A 14,460-nucleotide genomic window follows, 5' to 3' on the forward strand; every position below is an offset into this window, starting at 1 on the left:
CAGGAGACTGAGACCCGCATGGGCAACATGGTGAAACCCTGTTTCAACAACAACAAAAAAATACAAAAAATTAGCCAGGTGTGGTGGCACCTGCCTGTAGTCCCAACTACTTGAGACTACAAGGTTGAAGTGGGAGAATCACTTGAACCCGAGAGGTGGAGGTTGCAGTGAACCGAGATCACGCCACCACACTCCAGCCTGGGTGACAGAGTGAGACTCCATCTCAAAAAATAAAAAGGAAAAATAAAGCAGCCTCCTTTGGGATTGCATCATTCTCTAATCCCAAACAAAAAAAGGTAATTACAGTATATGTATATAATTAAGATTTTCCAAAAACATCATCAGCTAAGCACTATTGCTTTTGTCCACTGTTGAGACACTGAGCATATATTTCAATTGGACAACATTTAAATTTATCACTTATCCTCACTCTCTTTCTACAGGGATGCAGACAGTCCAGTGGTTAACAAGGCAGGCTTGGATTTGAATCCGGTTCTTTCATACAATAGATACGTTATGTAGGCAAATTTACCAATTCTCTACCTCTGCTGCAAAATCCTTATCTCTTAGGTAGATACAAATATTAATCAAAGTTTAGATTTATCAAGTGTTTACTAGATGCCAGGCACTGTTCTGAGTGCTTTATAGCATACTTTTTTTTTTTTGAGATGGTGTCTTGCTCTGTCGCCCAGGCTAGAGTGCAGTGCCGCAATCTTGGCTCACTGCAACCTCTACCTCCCAGGTTCAAGTGAGTCTCCTGCCTCAGCCTCCCAAGTTAGCTGGGATTACAGGTGTCCAACACCACACCCAGCTAATTTTCGCATTTTTAGTAGAGACAGGGTTTTACCATGTTGGCCAGGCTAGTCTCAAACTCTTGACCTCATGATCCGCCTGCCTCGGCCTCCCAAAGTGCTGGGATTACAGGCGTGAGATACTGTGCCCGGCCAACATACCTATTTTTAAATCACTCTATGAGGCAGCAGTATTAATCTCTCTACAGATGAAGAAGCTAAGGCACTGCATCAGGTAACTTGCCCAAAATCACAGATATTAACAAGGAGAAGTCAGGTCTCAAACTCGCTTGCATCCTACCTCTTACTGTCTAATCTACGTGTTAACTGAGATAATGTACACAAAGATCTCTGTAAAGTGCTTGGCCTACAGTAAGCATTCAATAAAGGTTAACTAACTATTGCAGTTATTGAAAACTTGTTATATACATCCTTATACACACTCCAGTTATGGTCCCATAGGTGTGGACAGAAACTCATCTAGATAGGACGGCAAGGAGAAAGATAGGCCTAGAGAAATAATTTTAATAAGTAAGCATTCACTTTGCAAGTATAACTTTCAGTTATCAAAAACTGATCGGAAAAGCAGTTTTAATACTAAAAACCACAGGGAGAAGTGAAAAAAGAACAGAAAATTTGAAGTATAAGTAATGAATGATTTAAGGATGTAAGGATAAACACACACAAAACGAAACACTACTGCCATATTCAAATGCCCTCTGTACTTCAAAGTGAATTTGGGCTTTCTCAAAGCCTAAAAACACTAGCAATATTAAAAGTGCTGTGATTTCAACAGTCATCTTACTGCAAGGAGATCGAAACCTGAATACAGGCCGGGTGCAGTGGCTCACACCTGTAATCCCAGAACTTTGGGAGGCTGAGGCAGATGGATACCTGACTTTAGGAGTTCAAGACCAGCCTGGCCAACACAGTGAAAACCCGTCTCTATTAAAAATACAAAAATTAGCTGGGTATGGTGGCAGATGCCTGTAATCCCAGCTACCCAGGAGACTGAGGCAGAATAATCATTTGAACCTGGGAGGCGGAGGTTGCAGTGAGCCAAAGTCATGCCACTGCACTCCAGTCTGGGCAACAGAGTGAGGCCTCATCTCAAAAAAAGAAAAAAAACCAAGTTGCTCAGGTCCCAACCCTTGCCACACTGTGCCTGTCAACTACTGTGGGTCCTTTAAAAAGAGGCCATACTTACCTCACTTTATAAACTAAAAACTAAGGCCCAAAAAGGCTAGTCAACAGCCTAAGGTCAAACAACTCGTATTACAATCAGGACAAAAATACAGATTTTTCCCGAGCCATATCCATTTAATTTTTTTTTTTCCATGAAGCACTCAAGACAGTGTAGTGGGATGCTTCTGAAAAAGCACCCTGCTTCAACTACCTCCAAGCACCAGGATGACTTCATGACCAATTTTATTTAAAATTTCTTCCCAAAGAAACAGTGTTCATCACTGCATTTTCCCAGTGCCTATACTACTATTTGTTGAATAAACTAAGACCCTAGCCACTACCCTCAAACCTGAAAGTTACAAATAAAACTCCAAATCATTAAAGTAACTTCATACATTTATCCTTAAAAATCCTCCTCTGTGAAATGTCTAACCCATCAGCCCCATTATTTCACAGCCCATTTTATAGAACCTTCGCTACAGTCTGAAAAAGAGTCTACTATATAGAATTGTAATTATATTTAATTTAAAATTCAAGGACAAACATAAAGGACAATCCCCCACATTTAGGAAAACAACTCAAAATTTTCTGGCCTTTTGCTGGATAAATTCTTCTCTGCCCCTATGCAGTTTAATAACTTAGATATGCTGTGTTAAGGCTACTTGGTATTATCAAGTCCCCTAAAAGAAGCCTGAAAAACCAAATGAACTTCACCATCTCTACCAAAAAAAAAAAAAAACAAATAGTTACAAGAACTATTATTTAGTTTTCAGTGCCTATGTCTCTTACCCCTGGAACTTAATTTCTCTTACCAACAACTGAGTGAATCAGGCAGATTCAGAGGAAGCAGGTCCTGGCCTTTCAGAGAGTGAAAAGAGCCACAGGAAACTTCTCGTTACCAAAAAAAAAAAAAAAAAAAAAAAAAATAGGCACACATACATTTAACCATCAATGGAGCAACAGAGGGCTCATCTTGTGCTTTCAAGACCTACTGTCAAAAATATTTTACGGTTAATGAAATGTCAAATGAAGCAGCAATGGAGAAGGTTAACAGATCGATTAAAATTACATGTGAGAATTTGCAAAGATAAGATGGCTAATTCAAATACAGCAGCTGCTATGTTTGACAAACCAATTTTCCCACCCATCTTCTCCCTTCTCTCCCCATCTCTCTCAGACACACATACACACTCCCTTATAATAATATCACTGAAGTGTTGTCTAAGTTAACCTCATTTTAGCAAGGAGGAAACATCCCCAGACTTCATGTCTATGAAGTATCTGGGCCAGGCGTGGTGGCTCATGCTTGTAATCCCAGCACTGTGGGAGGCCGAAGCAGGTGGATCACCTGAGGTCAGGAGTTCGAGACCAGCCTGGCCAACATGGTGAAACCCCATCTCTACTAAAAATACAAAAGTTAGCTGGGTGTGGTGGCACATGCTTGTAATCCCAGTTACTCAGGAGGCTGGGGCAGGAGAATCGCTAGAAGCCGGGCAGTGGAGGCTGCAGTGAGCCGAGATCACACCACTGCACTCCAGCCTGGGTGACAGAGCAAGCCTGTCTCAAAAAAAAAAAAAAAAAAAAAAAGGAAAAACAGAAAAAAGAAAGAAATCTCTGGTGGACTGGGCATCTTGTGATGTTAAGTGGCAAGCAGAGAAACCATTACACAAATTAATTACCAAGAAGGGTGACATCCTGCTACCAGGCTCCATGTTTTTGTTTTATAGAAGCCCTAAACTAGAAGCATATATCCATTTTTCTATACTTACATCTTTTTCAGTGATGCAAAAAACTGTCTAAAAGTACATTTGGGTACAGGATTGAAGAAAATGATTAGCATCAAAATATTGTAAATGTTTCCAACTTTCAAGTCTTTCATCAATACTTTAAGAATCCCACAAATTCACTTAGTTTCATTATTCTTTAACTGTATTTTACAGTAAAAGAGCAGTTTGCAATATTTTCATGGGAGTATAACATGGTTAGACAAGGCATCAAGCTACAATGTTGACATATCCTCTGTCTTGAAAGTCTACAGCTCCCATATGTCCTCAACATGTAATATCCTATTTTTCAATACTTCCAGTCAATGCAGTCAAGAACTGCCAGACAGAACAGCTCTCTTCATTGGAATCATATTATATCCTTCCCTATAAATAGCAGCCTGCTTCCACCATTTATTTATATGTAATCATGGGTCATGGGTTGCTGGCCCAGTGAAAGACAGGTGGCGTCCCAAGACTCCTAAAGTACCGTCATTTCTCTAATGTATATAGTTGGGGTTTCAGCAGGGCTTGAGTTTTAAAACTAATCTTAAGTTTTCAAGAAAATTAGAAAAGTTATTTTCTAAGGACCCAAAGGTATCCTTGGGAGGACACCTGTTAAACAAAACTTCCTCCTAGAGCTCCTTGCCCCTTGCCCCTTCAGTTAAATAACCTCAGAAGTCAGGAGCTGTTTTCCAGCTTAGCCATTAAGATACAAAAACAAAACAAACAAAAAACTTTCCCACGATTGGGCACTCTTCTCTAACATAAACCTATCCTTGCACCACTAGGCAACACCTTTCTCTAAAACACAACATTCAGACTGCCCTACCTCATGCTTGTCATAATTAATTCGAAATGAGTTATCCTAAATCAAAAGCAGTTATTGAGTGTTTGCATGCACGTGTAATCCCAGCTACTTGGGAGGCTGAAGCAAAAGAATTGCTTGAACTTGGAAGGCAGAGGTTGCAGTGAGCTGAGATACTGCCATTGTACTCCAGCCTGGGCAACAAAGTGAGACACTGTCTTTAAAAAAAAAAAAAAAAAAAAAGTCATTATTGAACTGACTGCATTTTAAAATAATACCACCCCCCAATTCTCAAGAGTAGAGATTGACATCCTTTCTCTTTAAGGAAGGAATACAGTCCCTTGGATTAAGAACCCCAACAGGCCACAGGCATGGCAGAAAAGGCACACGTTTGGATTAAGACAAATCTAGGCTTTCATCGGAGCTTGGTTACTCAGCTGTTTAGCCTTGGTGAAGTCCACAGGACCTCTTTAAGTCTCATTTTCTGCCTCAGTAAAATAGGTATAAAACACCCACTGATCTCAGCAGATAGTGAATAATAAATATTAGTTACAGTCCCCACAAAAAGGGCTGAATGGAAAACCAGATAATCCTTGTTACATGAAAAAAGGGAAAATAACACTTCCTGGAAGCCTCTTTAGTAAGTGCCAGGCACTTTGTTAGGCCCTTTCTCATACTGTCTTACTCAAATCTTAAGACATCCTTTATTTCCCCCACTTTCCTTTTTAAAAGAGGTTAAATAACTAAGCAGGTCATCAGAAGTGGTTAGTCCTATTTTCAACCTAGGTGTTTCTGACTCCACTCATTCAACAGGCTATTTATTACGTGGCTTACACGGATAATTTTGAAAACACATGCTACTTCCAAACCGTGTTTTCAACAGAAGAGAAGTTAGAATTGAGCACATCTTTATAAACATAATAAATTCCAAAATGAACACTGATGATTAGATCTTAATCAAGCCTACCATCATAATTAAGGTTTACTATCTAAAGCACCACAGTTAATCATCTTGAGAATAGCTGTCCTTATACAGAAACCATTATTTATAAAATCCAGGTCAAACCTAAGCTGCAGTATGGGCCACCAACGCACATACACTAATACAAACCTCAGCTCTGACCAACAAACAAGGCTACTGCTGAAAACTGTTCAAAGAGGTCTTGGCGGCACCTGCATTAATTTAAGGACTGATTCAGTGTCTACTGTATAAATACTGCTTCCAATAGTAAACTCTTGTAAAAGTCCAAATTCAAACATACCAGTAACAAATTTCACCTTTCACTTGGATTTAGCCCCTAAAAAGTATAATGTACATTATAGCATAAACATAACTTTTAAATGCACTGTGAAACCAAAACATTCCTGTGACTCACATTATTGCCTTTCTCTCTAAAATGCACACATGCCCACAGATATAAAACTCGGCAGGACGCCCCATTAAAATCCATCCATAGCCCCTCTTACAGGGAATTCACCATCCCCAGGTAAAAACCTCTTACTGAGGAATTTATTTATGTTTTAAGAAATTTTCCTTTGAAGTACTAGAAGAAAATTTCTCGTTTTAAAAACACTGTCCTTTGAGGAATTTACACTTATCAATTTATAAAAATTTTACTTACAACTTCACATTAAAAGGACACATCTTCTAAGTCCTTTAAATTCTTGCAATAGTAAGAATAAATTAATTTTAAAAACTTCTCTAGTTTCCTTTATCCACTAATTAAGAGTGCTCACAAGATGTGTGGTCCTGAACTAGGGGTGGCAAAGAAGAGAGTTCCAAGGTATTGTCAAAGCCAAGGATCTTGAAAAGCTTACAATCTAGTTGTACAGTCTGTTCTATTAAAAACAAACAAAAAAAAGTTCAACAATTTACTAACCATTTTGAACAAAAACAGGTGATTTTAAGTTGAAACCTTTAAATGGACAGGGAAAGGAATACTGTAGGAAAAAAGACCAAAAAATAGATTCATAGAAATTAAAGAAGGAAAAGGACTAAGTATTGTAAGTGACCAAAGGACTAAGCATTCTAACTAACATATCCTCAAAAGTAACATATCCTCAAGAATGTATTTGATTTATCAGATAAACCTAGCTTGAAAAGCTATAGCCAATTCCACAAACTAAGTCAATAGAATAACACAAACATGGCACAACTTCTATAAAAATGTTACCTTAAAAAATGTTACTGCAAACTATTAAGAAAGCAAAGTTAAATTTAATTAGCTTAAGACAAATACATGGCTAGCATCCTATACACTTTCATTATCATGCCCATGGCAGACATCACCTATCAATCACACCACACTTCCCTCCCTCCCCCAATATAATCTAAAGACACAATCTTCCGGCAGAAGTCAAGATAGGCATTATTACTGAAACTATTTGTTGTCCTTGATGGCTATTTTTCAAATATTGAAGTTGCCGGGTGCAGTGGTTCACGCCTGTAATCCTAGCACTTTGGGAGGCCGAGGCAGTTAGATCACCTGAGGTCAGGAGTTCAAGACCAGCCTGGCCAACATTGGGAAACCCTGTCACTACAAAAATACAAAAATTAGCCAGGCGTGGTAGCGGCGACTGTAATCACAGCTACTTGGGAGGCTGAGCAAGGAGAACTGCTTGAACCCGGGAGGTGGAGGTTGCAGTGAGCTGAGATTGCACCAGTACAGTCCAGCCTGGGCAACAGTGCAAAACTCTGTTTGGAGGGGGTGGGGGGAGGCTGGGTGCGGTGGCTCACGCCTGTAATTCTAGCACTTTGGGAAGCTGAGGCAGGCGGATCACCAGGTCAGGAGTTCGAGACCAGCTTGGCCAACATGGTAAAACCCCATCTCTATTTAAAATACAAAAATTAGCCGGACAAGGTGGCACACGCCTATAATCCCAGCTACTCAGGAGGCTGAGGGAGGAGAATCACTGGAACCCGGGAGGCAGAGGTTGCAGTGAGCCAAGATCGCGCCACTACACTTCAGCCTGGGCGACAGAGCGAGACTCCATCTCAAAAAAAAAAAAAAAAAGAAAAAAAGTATAATTTTCTGTTAAAGAAAATAAATCATTATGGTCAAGAGAACCTTAATTAGGAACACATTTTTTAAAAAATGTAATCCCCTTTTTAAAGAGTTCTAGAAAATTATATTTTTTGAGAGCTTATTTTTGACCCATTTGAATTAAAAAACCGGAGATAGTCGCTTTTTCTCTTTTTCTTTTTTTTTTTTTCTTTTTTGAGACGGAGTCTCGCTCTGTCGCCCAGGCTCGAGTGCACTGGCATGATCTCAGCTCATTGCAAGCTACGCCTCCTGGGTTCACGCCAGTCTCCTGCCTCAGCCTCCCCAGTAGCTAGGACTACAGGTGCCCGCCACCACACCCGGCTAATTTTTTCTTTTGTATTTTTAGTAGAGACGGGGTTTCACCGTGTTAGCCAGGATGGTCTCGATCTCCTGACCTCGTCATCCGCCCGCCTCGGCCTCCCAAAGTGCTGGGATTACAGGCATGAGCCACCGCGACCGGCCTGACAGTCGCTTTTTCTGAGTATCCAAAAAGTTACAATCAGACAGGCCCATTCATTAAGGGATTTTTAAGAATATGTATTTTAAAAAATATATCTGTAAATCTAATAAGAGAAAGAAGCACTAACGGTTCTTGCAGTTTAAGAGAAATACAGGTCAATATAAACCAAACACTTCTGAGAATATATGTGGTCACTTAAGATTTGTCACTTCCTTCAAAATAATTTAAGGTAGACTCCCGAAGTGAGGTGATAAAAAAGGGAAATAAAAACAGATCCCTGGAACTCTAGGATCATGTTATAGTGGGTGACATTTAGCATACAGTAAACCAACAGGAAGCAGTGAAAATCTGGATTCGGGAAGTTGTAAGAGAGTACTATGGTATAAGTGAGAAACAAACATTTCTTAAATACTCAAATCTAATAAAGAAAAATATCTAATATTCTACGAAAAAAACATGAGGCTCTAGCTCCCTAGTCTAACAACAAGGTTCAACTATTATATATACATAAGCAGATAACAACACAATCTTAGGAATATAAACACCATTAAAAGGGGCATTTCAGGCCGGGCACAGTGGCTCACGCCTGTAATCCCAGCACTTTGGGAGGCCGAGGCGGGCGGATCACGAGGTCAGGAGATCGAGACCATACTGGCCAAGATGGTGAAACCCCGTCTCTACTAAAAATACAAAAAGTAGCCGGGCTAACGTGTTAGCCGGGCGTGGTGGCGCGCACCTGTAGTCCCAGCTACTCAGGAGTCTGAGGCAGGAGAATCGCTTGAACCCGGGAAGGGGAGGCTGCAGTGAGCCCAGATGGTGCCACTGTACTCCAGCCTGGGAGACGGAGCAAAACTGCTTCCAAAAAAAAAAAAAAAAAAAAAGAAGGCGCGGAGGGCGGGGGTGCATTTCTCCACCAATCTCAATTGCCTCAATTGCATTAATAGTAAAAACAGTAACTTGCTTTGAGAAACTACGTGTAGTAGTATCCATTAGGGAAAACTAGGTCTATTTTAAAAGACTTTTTTAGTAAAGTTCCTTCAGCAGAAGCTAGTGAGCAGGCATGAATTACACATTTCCTACACATTCTAGAGCCCCATATGTATATCCATCCAGACCCTTTCTTCCACTTTTTTTTGTTATTTTAAGGATTAGTTTGAAAAGGCTTTTGTACTTCTACAGTAAGTACAAAAATACAACGAACATTCCTGCCCAGAATCTTTATTTCTCCCTAAAACAGGAGTGAAACCTGAGCCATCTGTAAAGACCTGAGGTAGTCCAAAAAAAAAAAAAAAAGAAACAAAACACTTCTAAAAAACCTGTTAAAAATAAATTTGCATCCGATAGTCACTAGGTGCTTTTTCACTTAGGTCACTCGTTTAATAATGAATTTAAAATTTGCGTAGGTTGCCACACTGCACAAAGAAGAATCAAAACAGATCAACTTTGCTCCGTAAGACAAACTATTTTAAATAAAGGTGACAAGGACAAAGAAGAGTTGACATCTGGGCAGTTATTGCTGGAAGAGCTTTAGGGGTAGAAAAATGCTCATGTAGCCTATGCTTACAGAACACTTTTCTTAGTGGCTTTAATTGCGCATTACCAGTACTGAGTAGTACACAGAGCGCACTTACTACTTTTGATAAATGGGGGAGGAAATAAAGACGAAGGTCCTTCAGAGAGTCAATTAAGCAGCCACCGAGAGGGATGAAGGGCAAGGTAGATCAGGAACCCCTCTTGGTTTCCGCTTGTCCAGAAAAACAACCGTCCTACTGCGCACACCCGAGACCGAGGCTCCAGCCTTTGGTTTGGCCAGTAAACCAAAAGCGACCAGTAGAGCCCAGACTAGGAGCTCACTCACTCACCTCCTGGATGCGCTTCCTGGCCCGCTGAAGCACTTCTTCGTAGCCCTTCTGCCGCAGCTCGCTGAGGCTTTCGTAATACTCCTCGGGATCATCGGTCTCGGTGAAGAGCACCTGGGAGAGGATCTTCCAGCCGCAGGTGTCCAGGCCGTGGCCCAGGTAGACCTGGAGCTGGTAACACAGAGTGTCGATTTCCTGCTCGGTCATCTCGGGGGCGCCCCCAAACAGCACAGTCCACATGCCCGAAGGTTCCTCGGGGAACACCGGCAGGCACGGCTCCAACTGCGAGTTCACCGAGCACAGCTGCTGGTGCACGGCGCGCAGGTCCTGGAAAGAAAACAGTCCGGCCCAGCTGCACTCTTCGGCCGGAGACTCCAGCTCGGTGGCGGGCGGCGGCTGCTCCGCGTCCGAGAGCGCCAGAGGTGCCTCGTCCTCCTTCACCATTTCCAGCACCTCTATGTCCTCGGAGACCGTCCCAGAGGCGCTCACTATCCGTACAGAGGACACCTGGGCCTCTCTGGGCGCCGGCCGGGCTGCTGCAGCAGATGCCCCCGCCGCATCGTCGGCTTCAGATGTTTTCTGACCCGGGATGGGTATGGCCCGCACTGGGCTCCTAAGACGACTCTCCGCCCCTTTGCTGCCAGGACTCCGCAGCCGCGGGTCCCCCAGAAGGCTGCGAGTGCTCCGAGGAGAGCCGCCCTCCGCCCAGGCCGAGCTCCGCCGGGGCCCGGGGCTCCTAACCAGAGTTGCAGAGGCAGTGGCCTCGGGCCGACCCCTGCCCGCCGGGCTGCCGGGCCCGCGGCTCCCGTCGGACGCAGCTCCGCCGGCCTCGGCGGCCCCTCGCGCCCCCGCTTGCTCCCGGGAGCCGCTCCTCTGCCGCTGGGCCGTCCGGTTGTGGCAGGTTATGGCAAACTTGCCCTCAATCTCGTTCCAGGCCACAATAAAAACGAATTTGTGCTTCTCGCGCTCGTCGAACACATGGGGCCGCACAGCCACCCAGTCCGACTCGAGCGTCTCCTCCAGCGCGAACGACATGGTGGCTCCGGCTTCTCGCCGCGGGGAAGGGCCGCCGGCCCGGCCCGCCCGAGGACTCCCCGCTGGCTGCGCCGCGCCCCCCGCTCACCCTCGCCGGGCGCCTTCAGCCATCTTAGTGCGCCGGCCGGCTCTCCCGGCTCGTTCGCCTGTCCCTCCGCGCCCCGACCGCCGAGCTCCTTTGTGGCGCGGATCGAGAGAAGGACAATAAGCGTCCCGGGAGCAGGTAGTTCACATGGTCACCTGCGGCCGGATCTGTTTACAAGCTCCGCGCTGCCGCAGCGCCTCGCGGCCGCCCGCCGCCCCCCGCGCGAGGCCGTGGAGCTGCGTCTGCGGCGCTCCGGTGGTGAGGCGCGGGTCCCGCGGGGTCAGGCAGGCGCTGTATGCGTCCCGGTCGCTCGCCCAGGTCAAGATCCCCGCCCCCGCCCCTGGTGCTGCTGCAGAAAGCCCGGAGCCGGCCTGACTGATGAACCCGTCTCCTAAACTCTGCGCCTCAGCATCGCCACAATGTTGCCATTCGACTGCTGACGTCGGCGGCTCCACGAGGGACGTAAACATGGGCACGTGCCGCACGCTGGTGACGCGGCGGCGGCGGCGCGCGCACCCCGCCCGCGCGCGCCGGCGCCTCCTCTCGGCGTCCCCTGAGCCAGCCCGCGAGCGGCCGCGCTCCCGACTCTCCTTCTTTCCGCGCAGCCTCCAGTTACCCGGGGCTGGAGCCCGCTGTCGGCGGGTTGCCGGCTCTGAGGGCGATGAGAGTGGCAGGTGTACCCTGCTGCACAGGTGGCCTCCGAACCCGGGAAAAGAGGAACTAAGGCGGAGGAACTGAGACGTTTCGAATTCCAGGTATTGAGACCCTCGAATGTACATTTGCCTCCATTCTGCCGGAGGGAGCCCGGACGGAGAGTCGCTCGGGCGTTCAGAAGTAGCGTGTCGCCGCGGGGAACGGTGTGCTGAACTCTGTGGGGCTCGCCCCCAGCCTGTTAGGTTCTCCCCTAATGCCCTTGAGACCAAAACAAAAAACAAAAAAAATTCCAGAAGCTTTTCTGGAAAGACAAAGTTTAATATATGAAAGGAAGGTGTCTGAGGAAAGCCCAGTAACAGTCCAAAACAAAATGAAAAATGAAAATGCCATGTCCTAAGAGCATGAATGTTTACATTTCATTTCATTGGTGTTTTATTGCTTCAGGTTTCATCATTATGTACTGTTCTGTGAACCTCGTTTTGAGGTCACTGGGCTTTAGCCCTTTTGAAGTTATATTCAATTATGGGAGTTCCCAGAATGCATATACAAAAACAGTCATATCAATCTCTGCTATTCTTACTAAACTATGATGAAACACATTCTTAAAATTAGTAGACTTTATAATAATTATTGGCATTCTTTTTCCGATTAGTATTCAAGTCACAGATGTTGTGCACCATAGTAAAGCACAATGGAAATTAGTTCTTTTACATTTATTCACACTTCTAAAGTATATACAAAACCGTTTGGATTAGCCTTGTATTGTTAGGTTCAGTAAAAACAGCTGTTTATTCAGATGACAGAACAGTACCGAACTAGCTAAGCTTCAAACTTAGTTCAGTATTGTCCATCTTAAACTCTTTAAGCTTCAACACTTGGTTCAGTATTGTCCTGATATTTGAATAAACAGCCAAAAAAAATTTTTTTTTTTGAGACAGAGTCTCACTCTGTGGCCCAGGCTGGAGCACAGTGGCACGATGTCAGCTTACTGCAGCCTCTGCCTCCCGGGTTCAAGCGATTCTCCTGCCTCAGCCTCCCAAGTAGCTGGGATTACAGGCACACACCACCAAGCCCGACTAATTTTTGTATTTTTATTAGAGACGGGGTTTCTTCATGTTGGCCAAGCTGGTCTCGAACTTCTGGCCTCAGGTGATCCGACCGCCTTGGCCTCCCAAAGTGCTGGGATTACAGTCGTGAGCCACTGAGCCCAGCTGGTTTTTAACATTTTGTACAGTTCATTATTTGAAACCACAAATTTTCAAAGTTTGTAACTGAGTTTGTGTCAAATCTCAAATGCAAGTCAGAGACACGTTCTGAAAGGCAAAAAGGAGAGAAAACCCATTTCAAATCTGAATTACGGGGCTGGGCATGGTGGCTGACGCCTGTAATCCCAGCACTTTGGGAGGCTGAGGTGGGCGGATCACTTGAGGTCAGGAGTTCAAGACCATCCTGGACAACATGGTGAAACCCCGTCTCTACAAAAAATACAAAATTAGTTGGGTGCGGTGGCACGTGCCTGTAATCCCAGCTACTTGGGAGGCTGAGGCAGGAGAATTGCTTGAACCCGGGAGGCGAAGGTTGCAGTGATCTGAGATCATGCCACCGCACTCCAGCCTGGGGGACAGAGTGAGACTCCACCTCAAAAAAGAGAAAAGAAAAAAGGTTTGAATTACCAGCTAAGCAAACGATAGCACATTGTAGAAAACTTTCTCTTCTTTTTTGCTAAAAAGCAACTGCAAAAAGCTAGTTTTTCTGATAAAGCATTACTGACATGATCCCATTATGTATAATTGTGAATACAGAGAATGAGTATTAAAAGAATTTGTTTACAAGTTCTCTTCAGAGTAGAGGATAAGAAAAAGAAAAAAATTATTATTTAAAAAAATAGTCCGGGTGCGGTGGCTCACGCCTGTAATCCCAGCACTTTGGGAGGCTAAGGTGGGCAGATCGCAAAGTCAGAAGTTCGAGACTAGCCTGGCTAACATGGTGAAACCCCGTCTCTACCAAAAATCCAAAAATTAGCTGGGCGTTGTTGCAGGTGCCTGTAATCCCAGCTACTCGGGAGGCTGAGGCAGGAGAATCGTTTGAACCCGGGAGGCAGAGGTTGCAGTGAGCTGAGATTGCGCCATTGCACTCCAGTGCCTGGGCAACAAGAGCGAAACTCCGTCTGAAAAAAATAAAAAATAATAATATTTTGGCTGGATGGCTGGACACAGTGACTCATGCCTGTAATCCAAATGCTTTGGAAGAATTGCTTAAGCCCAAGAGTTTAAGAGCAGCCTGGGCAACATGGGGAGACCCTGCCTCTACAAAAAAATAAAATAGGCCGGGCATGGTGGCTCCAGCCTGTAATCCCAGCACTTTGGGAGGCTGAGGCGGGTGAATCACCTGAGGTCGGGAGTTCGAGACCAGCCTGACCAACATGGAGAAACCCCATCTCTACTAACAATACAAAATTCACCAGGTGTGGTGGTACATGCCTGTAATCCCAGCTACTTGGGAGACTGAGGCAGGAGAATCTCTTGAACCCGGGAGGCGGAGGTTGCGGTGAGCAGAGATTGCTCGATTGCACTCCAGCCTGGGCAACAAGAGCAAAACTCCATCTCAAAAAAATAAAAATAAAAAATAAAATAAAATAAATAGCTGGCTATGGTGGTATGCACCTGTGGTCCCAGCTACTTGGGAGGCTGAGGTGGGAGAACTGCTTGAGCTCAGGAGGTCAAGGCTGCAGTGAGCCATGATCGCACCACTGCAGTCCAGCCTGGGCAACAGAGTG

At 44.8% G+C, this 14,460-nt stretch overlaps 1 protein-coding gene and 1 long non-coding RNA gene across 8 annotated transcripts in view; one reads left to right on the forward strand and one right to left on the reverse strand.

Annotated features, from left to right (window-relative positions):
* The window catches only part of JMY (junction mediating and regulatory protein, p53 cofactor), a 97,714-nt gene extending 86,162 nt beyond the window's left edge, over positions 1-11,552 (reverse strand). For both annotated transcript variants that reach the window (XM_024928821.4, XM_024928820.4), the window contains exon 1: positions 9,914-11,552. In XM_024928821.4, coding sequence (XP_024784589.2) covers positions 9,914-10,945 — 1,032 coding nt within the window. In that variant the 5' untranslated portion in view covers positions 10,946-11,552. The remainder of the gene's footprint in view (positions 1-9,913) is intronic.
* A 93-nt stretch (positions 11,553-11,645) lies between these two features.
* Positions 11,646-14,460, forward strand: part of LOC134730370 (uncharacterized) — a 141,793-nt gene continuing 138,978 nt past the window's right edge. For 5 of the 6 annotated variants that reach the window (XR_010112117.1, XR_010112115.1, XR_010112113.1 and 2 more), the window contains exon 1: positions 11,646-11,785. This is a non-coding gene — a long non-coding RNA (uncharacterized LOC134730370). The remainder of the gene's footprint in view (positions 11,786-14,460) is intronic. The other variant, XR_010112116.1, reaches the window with a different exon arrangement.

Source organism: Pan paniscus, chromosome 4, assembly GCF_029289425.2.
Source record: "Pan paniscus chromosome 4, NHGRI_mPanPan1-v2.0_pri, whole genome shotgun sequence".
NCBI classification, from domain to species: domain Eukaryota; kingdom Metazoa; phylum Chordata; class Mammalia; order Primates; family Hominidae; genus Pan; species Pan paniscus.